The sequence below is a fragment of the Archocentrus centrarchus genome, chromosome 16, assembly GCF_007364275.1.
Source record: "Archocentrus centrarchus isolate MPI-CPG fArcCen1 chromosome 16, fArcCen1, whole genome shotgun sequence".
NCBI classification, from domain to species: domain Eukaryota; kingdom Metazoa; phylum Chordata; class Actinopteri; order Cichliformes; family Cichlidae; genus Archocentrus; species Archocentrus centrarchus.
Window position 1 is genome coordinate 25,484,403 of NC_044361.1, and position 22,832 is coordinate 25,507,234.

Genomic DNA, 22,832 nt, shown 5'->3' on the forward strand with positions numbered 1-22,832 from the left:
AGTAAAATTTCCACTGTGAAATCTTGAATCCTTTGTTCTGGTCATTGCTAATTATCTGTCTACATAGAGACGCAAAACGCCTTTTTCACACCAGAGCTCCAAGATTAGGAAAAGCACAAGTGTTACTATGAACATTAACAATGGCTCTGATCTATTCAAGCATCCTGTGAACCGTGACAGTGTGAGAGTGAGTCAGCACGCACAACAGCGTGACCCCGAAACCGAAGCAGTAGTCATTAATTTTAACATTTCTACCTGTGCTTTTCCTTTTTTTTTCTGTGAAAAGGCCACATTATATAAAACACAGAGTGAAGAAATATTCACTTCACTTCAAACAAGAATCTAGAGGCTTTTCCTGGAAATAATACTTTTATTGGTGTCATCAACATTTACAGCATTTTTTTTTTAAATCTGCAGTGTAAGAAAACAGAGAAAATATAAATTATGATGTTTGTTCATATTTGATAATCATACATTATAATTTGTTCTTGGCTTAGTGAAGAAAGCCGTGCATGAAAGCAAAGCTGTTGATTTACCAGTTGATCTCCTCCCTACGAACACAAGCTTTAGGTAGAGACTGAAAGAATGAGACTGAGGATGCAAGTGGTGGAAATGATCTTCCTCCAAAGCTCTCCTTTAGAGTGGGCAGCTTGGTCATTTGGGGGAGACTTAGAGAAAAGCCGCTACTCTTCCATATCCACTGGAGCCAGTTGAGGTGGTTCGGCTGTCTGACTAGGATGGTTCTCTTGGATGTCTCCAAGTTGAAATGTTTTGGGCATGTCCTACCAGAAGCAAACTTTGGAGTAGACCCAGAACATGCTGGAGAAATGATCTCTCTATGTCCCTCTCTCTGACTTGGGAAAATCTCAGTCTCTCCACCAGAAGAGCTGGAGGAGGTGGCTAAATGGATGGAACAGGACTGGAACTAGTGATTCAAACAATGATCTGTGGAAGATGTCAATCTTTTTAGATTTTTACAGCATAAGGCTTGCTAACAGCCGTTCACACAGACTTGCCTTTGCTGACAGACTGAGCCTCAAGCCCCCCGTGATGGCAGCCATCTGCCCTGGTGATGCACTCATGGGTGAAACACTGCAGATAAACCTGACCTCTGGCCTTCATGCGAGGAACAAAAAAAACATGGATCGTGGTGCTAAAAGCTCAGACTTTCTGCTGGTATCACAGTGAGTTCATGATGAGGCTCTACTGTGACCCTCTTTAGCTTTATTTGGAAAACTGGTCACAATATTTGCCCTCTAACCATATATTGCAGTCTGTAAACAGCAAAGACAGCTCAGGATTTCAAAATCTCCTCTCTCCAGCTCTCCTGGTCCCGCCTTTGTCGCTTGCGGGCAAGTTCTGGGAAGTAGGCGCTGTTGTAAGGCCTCTCCCGCTCGCTCAGTTCCCTCCCAGGCTCCTTCCCTTTGCCGTTCCTCTGCGCGAGAAGAGCCTGGGCTTTCCTCCTTTCTTCGGCCTCCCTCTGCAAACGCTCAGCACGTAACCTTTCTATGGAGCTGGAAGAGACGAGACAGACGTTTTGTTACTGACCTGCTTTGATATTCACCACAAGATCACTTTAATTTGACTTGAGCCTCATTGAAATACTAAGAGAGATAAAACTTCCAGACAAATCAATACTGATATTCTTACCTCTCTCCACTGCTCCTCTTTTCCCCTTTGTCTCTCTTTTCCTTTTTCTTGCTCTTGTGCTCCTTTCTGTCTTTCTCCCCAAGAGCTTTCTTCATATCTTTCAAAGGATCCAAACTATCCTTCAGTCTACGATCCTTCTTCTCTCGCTCCTCTTCACTTATTCCCTTCCTCTTTTCTTTTTCTTTGCTCTCTTCTTTGTCTTTGCTGCTTTTCAGGTACCAAGGAGTGACCTCAGACCCCGGCTGTGGTCCCAATGACACCAGTAAGCCGATGGCTCGTTCCTGCTTCTCCTAAAAACAACAACAGTAAAACAAAACAAAACCAACGGGAAATTAAATATTTTGTGTTATTTTTAATTTACTGTAGCTGTTTTCACAGTTGCACTGCAGCCATGAACTTTTCCAGACACTGCCCAATGGACGCGAAAATCCAAATGTCTGAGCAGCCGGATGGGACATTAACCTGTCTTTAACCTGCCACCATCTCCTTATTACTTGTGCCCAAGTGTAAATAGTAGAGCTAACTGTCTGAGACATGGGTGTGGTGCATTCTGCACACTATCTGAGCAGCTCCCTCGCCTAAAACCAGCAGTAGGAACATGGCAAAAGTGGATTATTTTTTGCTGTGTGGTTTCTTACATGAAATAAAGGAAAATGGTGGAAAATATCCCAACTTGATACTTCTGAAACTGTTTCAAGCAAATGCAGAAAAGGACTAGAAGAGCAGATTAATTTCTTTTTCCGTTGTCTCTATTTTAGCTTCGTATTGTTGAAACAGGAAGTTGTTGAGGGGATAGGAAAGCCTGATATTCAGGTGGTATACTTCAACAAACTCTTCCTGGAGATCTAATCGGATTGACATGATTTTTACTTTTGTTGAATCTAAAGACGCTGGCGACGCTAAATTGAGAAGCGTTTTGAGTTTTCGCTGAATGGCGTGTCCACGTCGGCACACCACAAGAAGCTCTTATAACTCAAATGCACATTTTCCACTCTGCCCTAAGCTTGACGTGCTGGATGAGAGTCTGAGTCGGGAGACATCTACACACAGTCACAGCACCAGCTAGTGGCAACAGGAAATCAGCATTCTGTCATAACCATCATCCAAAGATGTCTGTTGTGGATCCCAAAATTCATATACAACAACGTGATATATAATTAGAATGTGTTCTCGAAAGACGTCTATTGGGCACAAAATGATAAGTAACTCGTTTATGCTGCAGCCAGTTAGAATCTGGGGTGTAAAGCCGTGTCCACACTGCAAATGATGGGCGACCAGACACCACAGAAAGTGACAGACATTCTGCGACGGGAAGTCTGCAGGACCTGAGATAAACTTGAGTGAATGAAGCGACTATCAATGAGACTGAAGAACACCGCTGATTGACATATAACCTGGTAGTAAGTACATTAGAGGGTGACCAAAGCAATCAAAGCCTGGAATTCAGTTCAATTCTGCTTTATTTATAAAGCACCAAATCACAACGACAGTCACCTCAAAGTGCACCGAGGTGTGAGGGCTCTACCACCAACTGCAGCTTGAATTTTTTTTCCCCCACCAAAACACTTCACAAGTTCCTGTATACTTTGGACTTATCAAAATTAACTGAAGTAAATACAACAATTCTTATGGAAATGCTCCGCCATTAAAACAGAATACACATACAAATCATTAAATAAATGTAAATGGTGCTTACAGCCGCTGCTTTGCTATCAGCAGCATTTTGGCACTTTCTGGCATCTGATTCGAAAACCTCAATCACATCAGTGGGCTTTAACTTGCATTTATCTGTCTGTCTGAATTAATTGCCCCCTTTCACGCTCCATCTATTTATGCTGTATGCATTCACATTGAAGCTGGGCTGCAGAAAAGATTTCGCTTTCTGACGACAACAAGAGAAAAATTTAAACTCACAACACTGATTTTTAAGGCTGATACCAGCATGTCTCTGTGTGTGCGAATCTTTATGTAAACAACAAGGTCAGGTGATAACAAATCATCCATCCAAGCATGATATCTGAGAAAACTGCATCCACTAAAGATGAGACAAGATAAGAACCTTTTTTTTTTCTGGCAACATTTCAAAATATATTTACTCTGTAAACATAAGTTATTACTTTGTTATTCTATTTAGCATTTTTGTGGTGCAGCTGAAAAGAAATATTTAGGGTATAAAAAGGAAAAAGGGTTTTGTGCTTATTGTGTATTTGTGTAGCTCCAATCCTAACTAGTAAGAGTTCTTAATGGAAGCATGCAAAGCAGAAACTGTGTTCATCACTGGACCTGCAACCATGGATCATGCAGGAGACACAGGCTGAACCCAAAAATGTATCAAACTAACAAAATCTTTATCATTCAGCTGCTATGTCAGAGTAAAATAAAAACACGAAAGAGAAGAGTGAGAGAGGCAGCAGAACGGTCACCTTTTCTTCTTTCTTTTCTTTGAGATACTCCTCGTTTCCCTTCTTCTCCGACGACTCCTCCAGGGGAAAAAGATTGAGATGCTCCAGAGCTCCACTTCCTCCACTCCGTTCCTCATCGTCATCTCTGCTTCCTCCTGCTGACTGCAAAGCAGCTTGGGCTTTCCTTCTCAGATACTCTGTACGCGCCTGTAAACAATAAACAACAATTACAGGAATTCATGGGCAGGGCAAACTTTATTTTATCATTATGATAATAAACTAGTCTAAGCTCAAACCATAAACACGTCAAGTTTTCTATTGGTGCCATTATAGACAGGTACTACACATATACAACAGCAATCTGAATAGTAACATACAAATTCTTAGCATTGGATCCCTTGGGGGTCACTTTTATGAAAATGAAGAATTACAGCATAACAATAAATGTGTTTTTCTAGTATTTTAAAGATAAGATATGCACTGAAAACCAAACTGAGCAAGTCATAAAATCTGAAAGTATTTGATATGCATGCTGTCAGAACTGCAATTTGTCATCTTTTTTTAATCTGCTGAACTGCTCTTGCACATTAGTAATGCAGTATTTCACACAAATAAACCTGTTCACTGATAAAATATTTACACAAAGTGTTGAGTACACGGTGTGACTTTAAAGAAGTAAGATTGCAACTATAACCAGATCTTTAGCTTGATGTTAATCTTATATCAGCACAAACTGTGCTTTAATGCGACATTTTAGATGTACTAGATAAGGGGTGTTTTATATCACAATATATCACCTTCACATATTGTTTACTCTCTAATATTGATTACCAATATCTCTAGGTGTGTTCTGTCACTGTGGGCATCTCTGCATGAGTACGAGGAGTACTTTCGAAATTATTGATCCCGCTGGAAAACTGTAAACATTTAACTCAAATATCTCCAGTTCTGTAATAAATGTTCCCTTCATAGAGATTTTGTTTTTTTTTATTTTATTTATTTAAACTGTTATTTAACCAGGTGAACAGATTAAGAACCAATTCTTATTTACAACTGTGGCCTGGCAAAAGGGGAAGCCTTTTGAAGGGAAAGGAACAAAAGAATTAAAAAGAAAAAGAAAATAGTAACAGTAAAATTACAAGACAGTTTTAAAGTGATGCTATACCATATTATAATGAGAGGCATCTCTATTAGTGATACAGTCTTTGCAAAACACTGTCCTGATACAATTTGGCTGGTAGCTGATGCCAATAAAGCAGTTCTGTTTTGTGGTTTTTGTTATTTATTTATTTAGATTCTTCCTGTTATCTATCCATCCTTTTGTGCCAGGGGAAATAAAGAAACATTCATAACAAAAGATCAACACACTGTTTGAAGATCTGGCTAGCACAAAAGTTAGATGACACATCAGATAAACAAAGGTCATCAGTAGGCCAACAGCAGTCAACAAGGACAGTATCATCTGATACTCATAGACTAATATTTAGTTTGCCTTCAGTCTGTTGTTTCATTAGACTTTAACTTGGCAACTGATAACATGCATGTCTCCGTACATAATAAAGTCACAGTGTTTCCTTTCTCACTATGAGCCTTTTGAGGTGTGACTGCATTTGTAAGCACGACTAGTCGGCATACAGTTTGGGCAGTAAGCCTGGGTTACCTTACTTAATAGAGGTCTATACATTTTCCTAGAAATTGTGGCTATTTGATCAACAAAAATGTTTTTAAGCTTGTGAAAGTTAACCCCATTTAAAAAAAAAAGCTGGTTAAACATAATTTCTAATCACAGTCTTGATGATTTTCTTTTGGTGGGTATCAAACTTTTTTAAACACAGTAAAACTCTCCAATGAAACACGATTCCAGCTCTGCACAGCCCACTACACTTTACACCCTATCATACTGAGCTACTTTACAGTCATGTCAGACTTCCTGTCATTTATTGTACAACAATAACATTAGTTTTTAAACTTTTTTGTATTACTTTTGATCCCAACATTTTTTTTATCTTTTTAATATATTTGTTTTGTGATACTGTATTCCATTTTAAGAAGCTACAGTAAATACTATTCTATCTATTTACAGTTTTACATTTTTTACTAGTTGTGATTGACTTTAAGTTGCTGTAACAAAAGAATTTCCCAACTTTTGGGGAAAAGAAGTGTGTATCTGATTGTATAAAGCAAAAAGAGACAGGATAGTTTGTAATTTTATCTATAATGCCCATGTCAGACAACTACTGATGAAATGTTATTCTGATTTACAGCACTGTTTAAGAGACTTTAATGCGACCTGTGAACAGCATTATAACAGTTTTGTATTTTTAATCAGTTTTAAACCTTTTGTTTCTTTTTCAGTTTATTTTCCAGTATTTTCTAGGGAGAGTTTGCATGTTTCAGTTCAGCTTTTAATGATTAAAAAAAGTTCAATGTTCATTTAATTTTTATTAGTTCCAGTGCTGTTTTACTTAAAAATATGTTATGGGTGGTACCTGTCAGGGGCAAAGTTAAAAACAAACAAACTGTACAATAAAATGCAGCAACACAAACCCTACATACAGTGAAGTGGACGTCTCAGTATCATTAAACAAATGTACAAACCCAATTCTGAAAAAGTTGGGATGTGTGTGTAAATAAATAAAAACAATTTAATGGTAAACATATATTTTATTCACAACAGAACACAGAAAACATATCAGATGTTTAAAGAGAGACATTTAACTATTTCATGAAAATTATCAGCTCATTTTGATTTTCATGGCAGCAACATGTCTCAAAAAAGTTGGGATGGTGGTAACAAAAAGATGTAAAAGTAAGTGGTACTGAAAAGAAACAGCTGCAGGAATATTAGGTTTACTGGCAACATGTCAGTAACATTACTTGGTATAAAAAGAGCACCTTAGAGAGGCAAAAAAAAAAAAAAAGTGCAAAAAACTGTGTCTACAAGTTGTTGAAGAAATTCAGAATAATGTTCCATAATGTGGAATTGCAAAGATTTTTAATATCATTGCTGGTTGTCTGTGATCTTCGGGCCCTCAAAAGGCACTGCATTACACACAGACGTGATTCACTGCATTAGGCTCAGGAACACTTCCAGAAATCACGGTCATGCAAAGAAGAATCCATATGTGAACATGATCCAGAAATACTGCCGTCTTCTCCAGGCTAAAGTTCATTTAAAATGGACTGAAGCAAAGTGGTGAGAGACCATCCAAATTGTTATCAGCCCTCAGTTCAAAAGCCTGCCTCTCTGATGGTATGGAGGTGAATTAGTGCCTATGGAATTGGCAGCTTTCACATCTGGAAAGGCACCATCGGTGCTGAAAGGTGTATACAGGTTTTAGAGCAACATGGGCTCCTATTCAATGTCTTTTTCAGGGGAGGGCTTGCACATTTCAGCAAGACAATACTAAACCATATACTGCATCTATTGCAACAACATGGCTTCAGAAGAGTCTGTGTGCTGAACTGCTCTGCCTGCAGTCCAGACCTTTCACCGCCTGGAAACATTTGAAGCATCAAGACAAAGACTGGTGAGCAGCTACAGTACAATCCTATATCAGACAAGAATGGGCTCCTCAGTTCCCAGATGTTTATAGACCGGTGTTTAAAGAAGAAAGGACACGTTTACACAGTGGTAAACACGACCCTGTCCCAATTTTTTTTTGAGACGTGTTGCTGCCATCAAACTTAAATTGTACATTTTCGCAGTTTAAACATGTCATCTGTTTTCTACTGTGAATAAAAGATGGGTTTATGAGATTTGCGAATAATTTTGTTCACTTTTATTCGGAATCCGGTCTCTGCCAAGATCTCCTCGGGTAGGCTGTACTGACAAATCTGACCAAACTGACTACTATGGACATTTCCTGTATATTTTTTATTAAATTTCATTATAGTTTCAGTGCGTTCAGTATGTTAAGTTAATAACCTCGACTGTTTGTGATCATGTCTGGTAAAAACTTTGGCGTATCCTGCTCAGACAGGTAAGTTACTCATCACTGCGTCCATCCGGAGTCACCTCTTGCTCCGCACGTTCCACGCGACGCTTGGCCTCGCGCTCCTCCTCTGCTGCCTTGGCCTCGTCCCTCCGCACGCGAGCGACGTTGTCTTTGTTGCGGACATGCCAGCTCTTCTTCGGGAGGATGTTCATTGATGCCTTGGAGACTGTTACTACCGTACGTTAGTAACCGGCTAGCTCGGGGTGCCAGCGGCGAAAAAAAACGAGGTCAAAAGTGAATAAGTTCACAAAATAAAGCCGCTTGTAACAAAAGAAAGTGTGTCAATGCCTCAAAGCGGAAAAAAGTAAAATAAAAATAACAGAAAAACCAACGTTAGAATATTAGCAGTCTAGCTAACGTTAGCCGATGTTTGCTACTGTCCACTTCTACGTTAAGGACTCGACAGCAAGCAGAGATATTCGACTTCTGCCTACTCAACTTATCTTTTCTTACATTTTAATTTTTAAAACGGAGCGCAGATCCTGTCAGTAATTCACTGGGTGAAAAATTGCTCTTTTGGACCGGCAGCAGAATCTCACAGGAACAGGGAGCCCCAAACAGGAAGTAAACATTAGTTCCACGTTGAAGCAACAACGCAATGGTGACAGCAGAGGGGGCTGTTATTTCTCTCATTTTATTATGCAAAAGACAAAAAATATCTTTTAGAATAGAATAGAATGCCTTTATTGTCATTATACAGAATGTACAATAAGATTGGAGGGCCGCTCCTGTTCAGTGAAGGACATAAAGAAAAGGCACTTATATAGTGAACTTATATACTTATATAGCACTTATATAGGTTAACAATGATCAGGTTTTAATCCTTTCTCTTTATTTATTCTTAAAAAAAAATCACAACTCTTCATACAATTATCTTCTTGCAGAGGTGTCTGGTAAAACCCAGCCTGCATTAAATTACAACATGACAAACACAAGTCTTTTCAGTTGCCTTATTATGTAGTTTCATGCTTAATATTAAACTTTGCCCATATGTCGTGTTCAGTCTCGTACTCCTGTATGTGTCCGTATGTGAGGTTGCTGACTCAGGCTCTCAATCTGCTTGATCAAGAATTGCTTGTCACGGCCCTCCTGTAAACCAGAGACCCATAAGTGCATGTGAGGATTAGGAAACCATGAATGTTAAACTCATTGCTTCAAAGTGAACCATAATGACATATACAAAGTTTACCAGCACTACATTTATTGGCACATTGGTACATTTATTGGTAATGTAAGGAAGATTGAAAAGTGGATCTCTATGGTCCTTTAGTTATAATGTTTGGAGCTTTAAGAGGTGATGTGATCATTATTATGATGGTGAAAGCATACACATTTAAAACTACAAAAATCAATTAAGTTCAGACCAATTAAAAGTGCTTTTGAACTTGTCACTAACATCTGGAAAAAGACAATATAGGTCGGATACTTTGAGTCAAGGTGAGAACTCAGATTAAAAATGTTTGAAGATGATTTTTAAAAAGCTAAAATTGTTTTCTTTCTCACAGACTTTTGCTCAATAACTGTGGTTGTGTGTTTTTGTGTGTATGTTAACTTGTATTTTATTATATTTTGTTTGGTTGTTGCCTTAAAGTATTAAGTATAGTAGACCAACATAGGTTTTTATATTTTGTCTTCTATGTTAAGAGTGTGTAAGTAAACGTGCAATATAAATAAAATTGACATTACCATTGTTACATCTACTTTTTAGAAATTAAAATCAAATTAGGTATTGAATTTGAGTGCATCTAAGCATTATGTATTGTTACAATTAATATAATTAATTAATAATAATTAATGATTAACCATAATTCACAACACCACATTTAACTCCTTTGTATACCAGAGTATTATAGAGTCAAATGTGAGACCATCTGTCTGTCATTTAAAGCTTGGCTCAAATTAGATCATGGAAGAAGACAATGATCCCAAGCACAACATCTATAACAGAACGACTGAAAAAAAAAAAAAATCAAGGCGCTGCCATGGCTCAGACCTCAAATCAACTGAAATGATGTGATGGGCTAAAATTCCTCCACAGCAATGTGAAACTGATGAAGTCATACAGAAAATGATTACTTCAGGTTCTACAAGCTACTGAACCAGGAAGTATATTCAGTTTTTCACACACTGCTTCAGGACTTTGGCTTAATTTTAGTTAAATAATCACATTATTTAACTGTGATAATCACAGGTTTTTAGAACTTGGTAAGGACCAGGTGATTTTTTTTTTTTTATTATGTCCTGATACATAAAACCTTAGACTTGAAAGAGGGTGTACTTTTTTTCCTTCTTTACCCTTTTCCTTAAACTTACTTTGACTTTATGTAATAATGATAATAATAAAAAATCAAAATAAAACACTTTACCAGTTTAAGCTGAGCTTTTAGCAGCGCAACACTTCTCCCATAGACAGTTGTTAAAGCTATGACATAGCACATCGCCACACTGCCAGGGAGAAAATAGACATATTACCTCATAAATGCACAGTAAGGACTATGCAATATGCAGGTCATGATAATACAAAGAATATACAGAGAGTTTACGCACACTGATAATGCAAAAAGAGGGATGGAGAACGCCTGAGAGCCAATGAAGAAGAGAAACTCCTGTGTGACTTCAGAGAGACTGTAGAAAGACTTTGGAACAATCGACCACATGGTAGGGGAGAAACGGAAAGGACCGCAACCGTAAGAGGGATGGATCCTATTTGGAAAAGAGGGAGACACTCATCCTCAGCAATATCACACAGCATGGAAAATGTCTTCATATAAAGTTTATAGCAGTAGCAGAATCCTGCAAGCTTTTATACAATGCTGCAGAAAAAAAAAAAACCCCATTGTGTTACAACTGTTACAGGAAAGTAGAGAAGTGCTCACTCGGATAGACTGTAAACGATGACAGCTGTTGCCAAGCCCCATCCAAACAGGAGCACCACCAGGAAAAAGAAGGTGGAAGTGGTGGAACGAAACGTCTTCAGTGCTGGCCGACAGTTTTGGAAGAGTGTTATCTGTGGGGGAAAGTGGCAACTTATTACTGGATTAGGGATGCAATCAACAGGCAATGTGTGAAATTGTTGGTGGTGTTAAAGCTAGAGCTTCACCTTCTTGCAGTAAAACACGATGACAAACTTCAGGGTGTTGATAGCAGGCAGCAGAGGGCAAAAAAGAGCTCCTGCCCAAACCACAGTCTGACCATAAACCAGCCCGAGCACATTGGAGGGAACCACAAACTCCTGCCGCCCCACCCACTGAACAGGCTTACAGGAACATTTATCCACTACAACCCTATCACATACAAAAACACCACACAGCTGAACACAAGACTAACTGACCAGTATTCAAATATAGAGCATGCATTTGCATAATGTCCATCAATATGACTCATGTTTATATAACGAAAAAGTACCTGCGTGGAAATTCAACCAACAGAAGAACAGCAATGGTGATGAGGAGGTCAAACAGCGTCAGCTTGTACATCTCCTGTCCCACACGTGTTTCCCAGCACTACCAATAAGAAAAGATAAGCCTGTCTTTCAGTATGGACATGCTGAAAAGATTCAAGACTGATGTTACTGTTATGTTAGCCTTTTTGTCTGCACACACAGCCTGTTATAGCTGCACACAAAGAGCATGTTTTGTATTTTACTAAAGCCTGTGTCAGCAGGATGAGGCAGTCGCAGAGCCACTACTGTTGTCCTCAAGAGATCAAGAGATTTACTGAAAAACCTGACATGCTTTATTGTTGTTGTTCATGACTTTCTCGAATACTAACAGACTGAAAATGAGTTTGTTGTTTCTTGTTGAATTATTCTGACAAAAATAAAACTGCTGGTTTCTTTTTTGCATGTTGAAGGCTTTGGGGGATCCTGCTTAATTTACCCTGCATTGTGTTTATCCGGAAACAAACTGAAAGTGCTGTTTCTTTCCATGATAGGGAACATCAACACAAACAACAGAAGTTTTGTCTTTTAGAGAATTCGTCAAACAACAGAGACTGTCTCTGTGCTGTTATGCTTTGAGACTGAAGATTAGTGCAGCATGCAGCGCAGCAAGTAGCATAATTACCGGGAAGGCTGTGTAGTTGTATTGGCACAATTGACAATCTTGATTGGTCTTGTTCCCATTGCAGGTGATCCCATTCCATAGGGTGAAGAGAAGGACACCCAGACTCACCAGACGCAGAAACACTGCCCTGGGGTGGAAGAGAAATGGGTCATTTCTACTCATCTAATTGTGAGTTTGATATTAATCTCCACTACCTTTCAGGTTTAAACATTTGTGATATACCACTAATCACCAGATTTAAGGCAGTGTGCCACTTCTGCTTAAAGGTTTAAAGTTTTGTTTAACTTCAGTAATCACAGAAGTGCATTTGCTGGAGGGCTGGGAGAACAAGATTTTGTAATGTAAGCTGTTCTTCATACTTGTTCCAGGTTGATCTTGTATTAAAAGGAAAAGGTAACACAAACCACAAAGTATCATGAATTGAAAATTGTTCCACAAACAAAAGTGTTGGTTGAAGAATAATTTCCAAGTTGGAGGTGGGAGCTTTTTCAACGTTTTTCAGCCTTTATAGTGAACTTAATATTGCTAAATTAGAAGCTGCTAGGTAATAAAACGTGGGTTATATGGGTTTGCTGAACCTCTTAAAGACACTGTTAGGCTTGCTCTGTTGCTTTCCATTTGTTCTGCTGTCTCTATGGCTTGTTGCTAGACCCAATGGTGTCTGTTTTGTTAGTGCTAATTGTTAAGGATAAAGTTGGCAACGTAGTCAGTCCTGATAATTATAGGCTTAAAGCCTTCAAAAGGTCCACTGGTCACCAGTTAGCTTTAAAGCCAAACATTGTACTGATCTGCATGTACACTGCTCAAAAAAATGAAAGGAACACTTTGAAAACACAGCCCAATGGGAAAAATGCTGGATATTTATACTGATATGGATTGGGTAATGTGTTAGGAACAAAAAGGTGACAGATACTTTGATCAAAGTGAAAAAAATGATGTGGCAGGCTGGTCCAAATTTCATTACAGCAACTCAAATCATACTCAGTATTTTGTATGGCCCCCACATGCTCATACGCATGCCTGAGAACATCAGATGGTGTCCTGGGGGATCTCTTCCCAGATCTGGACCAGGGGATCACTGAACTCCTGGACAGTCTCAGGTGCAATCTGCAATCTCCAATTCTGGTTTCTATGGCAAATGCCAATTGGGCTCCACAGTGCCGGGCAGTGAGCACAGGGCCCACTAGAGGACATTGGGCCCTCAGGCCACCCTCATGAGGTCTAGTTTCTGATTGTTTGGTCAGAGACATTCACACCAGTGGCCTGCTGGAGGTCAATCTGTAGGGTTCTGCCTGCGCTCATCCTGTTCCTCCTTGCACAAAGGAGCAGATACCAGTTCTGCTAATGGGTAAAGGGCCTTCGATGGCTCTGTCCAGCTCTTCTAGACTAACTGCCTGTCTCCTGGAATCTCCTCCATGCTCTTGAGACTGTGCTGTGAGACACAGCAAACATTCTGACAGTGGCAGATATTGATGTGCCATCCTGGAGGAGTTGGACTACCTGTGCACCTGTTGTTCATTTCATTAACACCAAAGCAGCGAAACCTGATTAACAACCCCCTCCTTTACTTAACTGACCAGATCAATATCCCAGAAGTTTGACTTGATACTATACTCTGAGAAAACCCTCTTTAGACTGCGTAAATCACAAGAAGTTATTTTTTTAAGTCAAATAAGGGGTTCCAAAATACATCATGATACATACATGATAAATACATACTGGTATTCCAAACAGATGTTGCAAATAAAATGGGAAGATAGCATTTCAGCCCCATTTGGGGTGAACGTGGAGTTGAATCTTTTTAATCTTTATGTTGATTATTTGTTGAAGAAGTTGAGAGCATATAAGTCTGGATGCATGATTGGTGGTATTTTAGCAAACCATACTATGCATGTGGATGATCTTGCAGTCTTTAGTCCCAGTATCATCTGGTCTCCAGTAGCCCCTTCACATACATTCTGATTATAGCATGGAACATCAGATATAATGCCTGTAAAAGCGCTGTCATGATTTGTAGAATCACAACAAAGATATCATTTTTCCATCCATCCATCCATCCATCTTCTTCTACTTATCCAGGCCGGGTTGCAGGGGCAGCAGCCTAAGCAGAGAAACCCAGACCTCCCTTTCCCCAGCCACTTCCACCAGCTCATCTGGGGGGACCCCAAGGCGTTCCTCACCCAGCCAAGAGATATAATCTCTCCAGTGTGTCCTGGGTCTGCCCCGGGGCCTCTTCCCGGTAGGACATGCCCGAAACACTTCACCCAAGAGGCACCCAGGAGGCAGATGCCCGACCCACCTCATCTGACTCCTTTCGATGTGGAGGAGCAGTGGCTTTACTTTGAGCCCCTCCCGAATGACTGCACTCCTCACCCTATCTCTAAGGGAGAGGCCACCCAGCCTTTGGAAGAAGCTCATTTCTGCCGCTTGTATTCGTGATCTCATTCTTTCAGTCACTACCCAAAGCTCATGACCATATGTGAGGGTAGGGATGTAGAGTGACTGGTAAATTGACAGCTTTACTTTCATGCTCAGTTCCTTCTTCACCACGACAGACCGTGCAGCGTCCGCATCACTGCAGACGCAGCCCCAATCCGTCTGTCAATCTCCCATTCCCTTCTCCCGTTACTTGTGAACAAGACCCCGAAATACTTAAACTCCTCCACCTGGGGTAGCAACTCATCACTGAGCCGGAGGGGGCACTCCACCCTTTTCTGGCTGAGAACCATGGCCTCAGACTAGTTCTCATGCCAGCCGCTTCACACTCGGCTGCGAACCGTTCAACTGCAAGCTGGAGGCCACCACCTGAAGCCAGCATGACCGCATCATTCACAAAAAGCATAGATGAGATTCTGAGGCCACCAAGGCGAAAGCCTTCCACCACTTGACTACGCCTAGAAATTCTGTCCATAAAAATTATGAACAGAATCTGTGACAAAGGGAAGCCCTGGTGAAGTACAATACCCACAGGAAACGAGTTCAACTTATTGCCGGCAATACGGACCAAGCTCTCGCTGCGTACAGAGACTGAATGGCCCGCAACAACGGGCCAGACACCCCATACTCCCGCAGTACCCCCCACAGGATATCCCAAGGGAAGTGATTGAATACCTTGTCCAAGTCCACAAAACACATGTAGACTGGATGGGCAAACTCCCATGCACACTCGAATATCCTCGAGAGGATGAAGAGCTGGTCCAGTGTTCCGCAAGAGGATGTCCGTTAGTTGAATCCGAGGTTCAGCTAACGGACAGACCCTCCTTTCCAGTACCCTAGCATAGACCTTACCAGGGAGGCTGAGGAGTGTGATCCCCCGATAATTGGAGCACACCCTCCGGTCTCCCTTCTTAAAGATAGGCACCACCACCCCGGTCTGCCAATCCAGTGGCACAGCCCCAGATCTCCATGCGATGTTGCAGAGGCGTGTCAACCAAGACAGCCCTACAACAACAATTTTTCCTGGATTTAAATTGTCGGATAATAATCTTATTGTCTGCAATAAGGTCAAATATCTTGGACATCTTATTAAAGATGAAATGACAAATGATAAAGATATTTATAGGCAATGCTGAACGATGTATGCATGTAGAGACAGAGTGAAGACCACTATATTTAGAGCATACTGCTCACCTTTGTATATGACATGCTTGTATTTCTATTTGTTTTTATCTTGTTTATTGTGTTTTATGAGACTGCTTGTTTTTATGGACCATGAGTCTGAAATAAAGATTGATTGATTGATTGATTGATTATTTTAGAAATCTTTTTGAATCTTTTAAGCAATTTATATCAGATTTGACGGGTGACGTTATATACAGGCAGTTTTTACATCCTGAGGACCCAAGAAATTAAAGTTAATCTAGCTAATGCTTCAAAATAACTGCTCAAATAAGTGCCCAGAGACGGTTTAGGATGGCTGCTGAGTGGTGAGGCTTGTATCTACAAGGACTGACTAAGAAGGCCACCTAGTACTACAGTACTCTGAGTGAGTATAGCATTTGTTGTGTTCAATTTTCTGGTCAATTTTTAAAATGGGTTCAACAGCATCATTGTCAATGGCTCATTGCTATAAACCTGTATTTACTCTCTAAAATACAGTAAAATTGTTCATATTTACTGGAGTCACTGTGTACTTGTGATAAGAAGTTAGCTTCAGATTACATCAATTTTTCACTTTTACAGAAGGTTTTGTTTCATAATTATGATTTTTTTTCCCCAGCATAACAAACACAAACAAATGAAATGCAAACTAAGTGATACAGTCACTTTCTCACAAACCTTAAGAGAGCCACTATGACAGTAGTGCTTGGGGAGTATTTCTCTATTAAGGCGATCTGGTCACACAGCAGAGGCACCACAAAGTTTCCAGTGGTGATGACAATGGATGGGAGATACTGAATAATCAAGCCAAGGATCCCTTGCTTAACACTGTTCTGTTTAGCAGAAATGGGAGACAGTCACCCAAGGCTTTAACAAGATCACGCTGGCATCATAATTTTTACATCGTTTACCTGGCTGAAGTTTGTGGCCACAAATATGCCAAAGAAGGCACCTCCAATGAACCCAAGTGAAAGAATACCCATGAAAACACGTAGCGAGTATAAAAACACTTTTTGCGATGTTGACAGATTAGCTTCATGTTTCTTTAGTCTCTGCTCCTCCAGATCCACCTGGCAGAAGGAGAGAATAGAGATGAGGGGTCACCTAAAGGCATGTCACTTATATAAAACTGTGCTTTATTGGAAGAAAAGCTGCCACATGTGGGTCACATTTCTCTTTTCCACCACTTCATCCTATTAAGTAGGATAGATCCCTTCTGACCTGTAGCTGGTAGAGGATGTTTTTCTGCTTCAGTTTGGTAGCTCTGTCTCCCAGGCAACCATAGTCCCATCCGGTGAACACGATCATGCTGTAGATGCCCACCCTAGAGCTGCCTCCTGTTGCCACAGCAACGCGAGCTGCAGTCCCCATGCTGTGTGTGTGAGCAGCCAGTCAGTGATCAGGATACAGATGCGAGTCAGGGTAACTAAACTCAGGACTCTGGCTTTTTTTCAGTGCATTGAAACAATCGATCCGAGCTGTCACTAAGACAGAGCTAAATGTGCAAACACACAGCCTTACACTTATCTTTGTGGGGACCCTTTTTCAACATAACGCATAAGTTTAACATGAGTTAATTACTGTGTCTCCGGACTCCACGAGTACAGTAAAACAAACCAAATCTTGACCTTCAGTTTTGGTTGTGGGACTGACCGTGCTATGATGCAGATGAGACAAAAGGCAAAGTAGAATACAGCAGTGAGAATGTAGGCAAGGGGGATGTTATAGGAGAAGTTCATGTTCTCCACCACTGTGTTGTTGTAGTAGCCATAAAACAGGTATGAATACTCCATAAAACCCTGTACAGGAGAAATGATTATACAGTTAAATTTATGATGCAATTAAATTTCCTCAGCTGTGCAACATCTTCTCTTCTTCTACAAAATAGGCCTAAATTTTGTGATTTAGGCCTATATTGCAGGCTTTAACGTTAAAATAATTTGTGCCTAAAAAAATATCAAACAGCACAAATGAACCAGCCTTTTTCACAGAAAACACTTTGATAAGGTGCAATAGAAAAGCACAGGTGTAAGTCCTGAAATGAGTCATGGCTGATTTAAATTCCCTGCTTTAGTTTCAGTGTGGTGATTCCGTCTGTGCTGCCTTGCTTTATTTTCATACCAAAATACTGTCGGTGACACCTGTGACTTTCTCTTTTCAAACCACGACACACAAAAAGACATTATTTATGACTTCATTTGCACTGCATATTTGTTCTTTGTGCCATTCTGCAGAATAAAATTCGGATGGTAATGCATGACAGAAAAGACTTTATGTGCAGGGCTAAATGATGTCTCTTAGCTTCTCACCGTTCCTGAAAAGAAGTCAAGCAGGTACTGATAGAACACCTTCGAGCCTGGAAGGTCATACTTCTCACATTTCTCTGGATTTGAAGAAAGAAAAAACACAGCAAGCAAAACATTTAAACTAAATATAAAGATCATGCTGTTGCCTAAAGGATTTATGATATTTTTTCAACAAATAAAAGAGACAGAAAGAGACAAGGAGATGCAACAATTGCAGTGGAGACTTTCAATAAATAATAAATAAATATACTTCTCATTCACAGGTGAGCGTTCTTCATTTTATTTTTGAAAGGAATACCAGAATGGGTACCACTCTCTCTACATTTACTCCTTCAAACAACCCTGCCTCTATGGCAGGGTTGTTGCCTGGAAACTGGTGCAGCAAACTGCGAGAAGGCTTCCTGTTTTTATTATGAAAAATGTGCTAGAAGATGAGTAACAAGAAAATAAGGGGGATATGAAGAAAGAGGACGTACCAGTGCCATTTGTTCCATTCAAGTTATTATCAAGCGAGATGTTGACAGCAAAAATGCCAGGATCTGTGCTTTTGGTTTCCACAGATCTGAAGACAATGCTGGGGGTGAGGACAAATCCAGCAATCAGAAAGAAGGAAACAAAATTAAGAACCACCAAGAACCGCAGGAACACGAAGTAAGACAGGACACCACCTCCAAAGTTCCCTGTTTGGACAAAGAGCCAAAATTTTGTCACGGACATCACAGTCTGTGTGACATATAGGACTGAGAGTCCGCCCTAAATGTCCATTTGTATTAATTAACTGCATGTGTACCTCCAATCTTTTGCAGTGACTTCCTCCACAGTGAGAAAAAGTAAAAAAATTGCCTGCAGTTATTTTCGGCTTTACGCAGTGATTTGGTCCGTCTCCCTTTCCAGGACTGAAATCTGGAAACTACTGGCAACCTCATTTGCTGCACCTCCCTGTAAAGGACAATTTAAAGAGAAATTATATGAAAACTACACTAAATTTTACAAGTCTGTAATTACCTCATAATTATCAAGTATTATTAGATAATCTAATGTTCATAAACAGAATATACATAGTACATACATGCAATTTAAAATAGAGTTAGGTCCATAATTGTTGGACAAAAACACAGTATTGATAATTTTGCCTCTGTACACCACCACAGTGGATTGTAAATCAAACAATCAAGATGTGATTGAAAAGCAGACTCTTAGCTTTTACTGAAAGCTTTAACAAAATTACTGAATTGACTGGTTAGGATTTACAGTCATTTCCATACACATTCTGACATTTGCATATGGGTAGCTGGGCAAACATAATTTAAAAAATAAAGACTGATTTTAATACTTGGATGAAACTCCTTTACAGTCAATGTCTGCATGAAGTCTAGAACCCATGGACATCACCAAATGCAATGTTTCCTCCCTTGAGATGGTCTGCTCAACCTTTACTGCAGCCACCTTCAGATGTTGCTTGTTTGTGGGTCTCCCTGCCTTCAGTTTTGTCTTCAGTAACTGAAAAGCATGCTCTGTGCTCTTTATTTGCCTTGAGAAACTCTTGGGTTACTTTTGGAGCATGCTTTGGGTTATTATCCATTTGCAATGTGAAGCGCTGTCTGATCAGCTTTGCAGCATTTGGCTGAATCTGAGCAGAGAGCCCTGCACACGTCATCCTGCTACTTCTATCAGCAGTCACATCATCAATAAACATCAATGACATGGTTCCCCTGGCTGCCATACATGCCCAAGTCATAACACTGCCTCCACCGTGTTTGACAGATGATGTGGTGTGCCGGAACATGAGCTCTCTCTAACCTTCTCCATAATTTTTTCTTCCTCTTCATCTGTTCAAAGAATATTTTCAGAACTGTACAGATTCTTTTAGATGTTTTCTAGAGTCTAATCTGGCCTTCTTCTTCTTGGGTGTTACCGATGGTTTGCATGTTGTTGTAAACTCTATTTCCATTCATGAAGGCATCTCTTGATTGTAGACTTTGACAATGATACACCTGCCTCCTCAAGAGTGTTCTTTTTCATAACCATGCTAATCTTTCTGTCATCATCCACTTTAATTGTCTTCTGTGGTCTTTGAGGCCTTTAAACTGGTCAGTGCATTCTTCTTTTTAAGAATGAACCAGATTGTTGATTTAGCCTCTCTTAAAGTTTATTTTATCTTTCTGATTTATTTTAGCTTATTTGGGCTTAATGATGGCCTGTTTCATTTGAATCAACATCTCTCAGAACATTATATTGGGACTTCAGTTGAAAAGCTACAAAATACACTGCCTGGCCAAAAAAAAAAAGTCACCAAAAAAAAAAGGCACACACTAATATTTCATTGGACTGCCTTTAGCTTTGATTACGGCATGCATTCACTGTGGCATTGTTTCGATAAGCTTCTGCAATGGCACAAGGTTTATTTCCATCCAGTGTTGCATTAATTTTTCACCAAGATCTTGCAGTGATGATGGCAGATTCTGACCACTGCACAAAGCTTTCTACAACAAATCCCAAAGATTCTCAATGGAGTTGAGGTCTGGACTCTGTGGTGGCCAATCCATGTGTGAAAATGATGTCTCATGCTCCCAGAACCACTCTTTCACAATTCGAGCCCGATGAATCCTGGCATTGTCATCTTGGAATATGCCCGTGCCATCAGGGAAGAAAAAAACCCATTGATGGAATAACCTGGTTATTCAGTATATTGAGTTAGTCAGCTGACCTCATTCACACAATGTTGCTGAACCTAGACCTGACCAACTCCAGCAACCCCAGATCATAGCACTGTCCCCACAGGCTTGTACATTAGGCACTAGGCATGATGAGTGCATCACTTCACCTGCCTCTCTTCTTACCCTGATGCACCCATCACTCTGGAACAGGGTAAATCTGGACTCATCAGACCACATGACCTTCTTCCATTGCTCCAGAGTCCAATCTTTATGCTCCCTAGCAAATTGAAGCCTTTTTTTTTCCAGTTAGCCTCACTGATTAGTGGTTTTCTTAAGGCTACACAGCTGTTCAGTCCCAATCCCTTGAATTCCCTTCACACTGTGCATGTGGAAATGCTCTTACTTTCACTATTAAACATAGCCCTGAGTGATACTGTTGTTTTTCTTCGATTTGATTTCACCAAACGTTTAAGTGATCGCCGATCACGATCATTCAGGATTTTTTTCCGGCCACATTTCTTCATTGATGACAATGGATCTCCACTATCCTTCCAGTTTTTAATAACGCATTGGACAGTTCTTAACCCAATTTTAGTAGTTTCTGCAATCTCCTCAGATGTTTTCTCTGCTTGATGCATGCCAATGATTTTACCCTTCTCAAACAGACTGACATCTTTTCCATCACCACACGAAGTGTCTTTCGACATGGTTGTTTAAGAAATGAGAAGCAACTCATTGCACCAGTTGGGGTTAAATAACTTGTTGCCAGCTGAAAGATAATCGCACATGCAGTAATTAACCAATAGGAGGCTCGTACCTATTTGCTTAGTTAAATCCAGGTGGTGATTTTTTTTTTGGCCAGGCAGTGTACAAGGTCAGAACTAACTCCAGATCTTTTGTCTACTTCATTTGTAATCAAATGAGTGAAAGTGCCTCATCTGGTCATTAAACTGCTTATCAATCAATTGTCCAATTATTTTTGAGCCTCTGAAAATGGAGGTCTGTGTATAAAATGAATGTAATTAAACAGTTACTGCAACACTTTTGTTAAATCCACCAAATTAAATTTGAAAGTCTGCTCTTCAATCACATCTTGATTGTTTGATTTAAAATCCATCGTGGCAGTGTACAGAGGCAAAACTACAAAAAGTGTAATTGTCCTAAAATCTATGACCCTAACTGTAGTTACTTAAATACAGTACAATTTAAGATATGTGAACCACCAGATATCTATAATAATGGGCAAATGAATTTAGTCCTGTTTACATGAAGCTATGCTTTCAATGACATTTCAGAATAATTTCTTCCAGGAAATTACTTTGAAATTATTTTGTGTTGAGTAAATAAATGTGAAAATTACAAAACAAAAAACAACTCTATTATTATTGTTATATTATTATTATTGTTTAGAGGACATAAGTTAGTTATCGTATACTGCTAAACATTCAAACCAAAGTACAAGTAAAGTTTTAAAACCAAGGCCAAGTCAGACTATAGCAAGGGAAGAATTCAGTGAGATAAGCAACGGTGTATTTTATCCATTAATGATAAATAATAAACACATTTTTAATTTGCTTTATAACAGCTACATACTGTTGCTTTAAGACAGCATTCAGATTTGGGAACATGCTGACATTTACCAGCAATTCACTGTTGTGTTCCTGACCTTTATACTCAGGTCATTAATTTACAGACATCATCCATAACTTCAAATCTGGGTTCTCCATTAGCTTTCTTTTACCAGTTCCTATGCATTTACCTCTGCTGGGGTGGATCTAAATGAATGAATTACTGAAACTTCACCACGAAATGGTTTCATACCTCATAGCTCTTCTCAGATGCATGGGCAGGGCAATACTTTTGAGGTCCCGTTTGGGTCCACCGTTGCTGGCTTCATCTTCGGGGGTCGAGCTCCAGTTGAACTGAGGATAATTCTGATTGGAAGCTCGAGATGAAACTTGCCGAAACCTGAGTGACTGCTGCTCACCAGGGTAACCATCTCCTGTGAGTAAAAGACGTTCATGTATTGTCCAAGCGTTAAAAACAAAACAACAAATATGAACAGGTAAGTGTGATCACCTTCAGTGTATTCATAAAGCTGACTTGAATCTTGTCTCTGTAGTTCACTGGCCATTTCTCTGACAAAGGTTAACAG

At 39.8% G+C, this 22,832-nt stretch overlaps 2 protein-coding genes across 2 annotated transcripts; both read right to left on the minus strand.

Annotated features, from left to right (window-relative positions):
* Window positions 1-361: 361 nt before the first annotated feature.
* Window positions 362-8,606, minus strand: leng1 (leukocyte receptor cluster (LRC) member 1). The gene is made up of 4 exons (XM_030750535.1): window positions 8,071-8,606; window positions 4,074-4,259; window positions 1,651-1,940; window positions 362-1,514 (listed from the first exon to the last, which is right to left on the minus strand). Exons 1-4 carry the CDS (start codon window positions 8,200-8,202, stop codon window positions 1,295-1,297), a joined length of 828 nt encoding a protein of 275 aa, XP_030606395.1. The 5' UTR covers window positions 8,203-8,606; the 3' UTR covers window positions 362-1,294.
* Window positions 8,607-9,014: 408 nt separating this feature from the next.
* Window positions 9,015-22,811, minus strand: tmc4 (transmembrane channel-like 4). Its single transcript, XM_030750542.1, has 16 exons — window positions 22,757-22,811; window positions 22,499-22,679; window positions 18,811-18,959; window positions 18,497-18,700; window positions 18,024-18,097; window positions 17,368-17,513; window positions 16,936-17,086; window positions 16,626-16,784; window positions 16,393-16,547; window positions 12,115-12,241; window positions 11,456-11,553; window positions 11,151-11,334; window positions 10,927-11,057; window positions 10,598-10,753; window positions 10,417-10,495; window positions 9,015-9,139 (listed from the first exon to the last, which is right to left on the minus strand). Exons 1-16 carry the CDS (start codon window positions 22,809-22,811, stop codon window positions 9,050-9,052), a joined length of 2,139 nt encoding a protein of 712 aa, XP_030606402.1. The 3' UTR covers window positions 9,015-9,049.
* Window positions 22,812-22,832: the final 21 nt, after the last annotated feature.

Bases quoted from the DNA above. Each gene is read 5' to 3' on its own strand.
- leng1 (XM_030750535.1), bottom strand. From the start codon at position 8,202: ATGAACATCCTCCCGAAGAAGAGCTGGCATGTCCGCAACAAAGACAAC. The intron at 4,260-8,070 runs GTGACTCCGGAT...TATTGTTTACAG, and splicing joins TGGAACGTGCGGAGCAAGAG to GCGCGTACAGAGTATCTGAG. The intron at 1,941-4,073 runs GTGACCGTTCTG...TGTTGTTTTTAG, and splicing joins AAGAAAAGAAAGAAGAAAAG to GAGAAGCAGGAACGAGCCAT.
- tmc4 (XM_030750542.1), bottom strand. From the start codon at position 22,811: ATGGCCAGTGAACTACAGAGACAAGATTCAAGTCAGCTTTATGAATAC. The intron at 18,098-18,496 runs GTACGTCCTCTT...CTTCAAATCCAG, and splicing joins GAATGGAACAAATGGCACTG to AGAAATGTGAGAAGTATGAC. The intron at 16,785-16,935 runs GTCAGAAGGGAT...TCCTTCTGCCAG, and splicing joins ACATCCTCTACCAGCTACAG to GTGGATCTGGAGGAGCAGAG.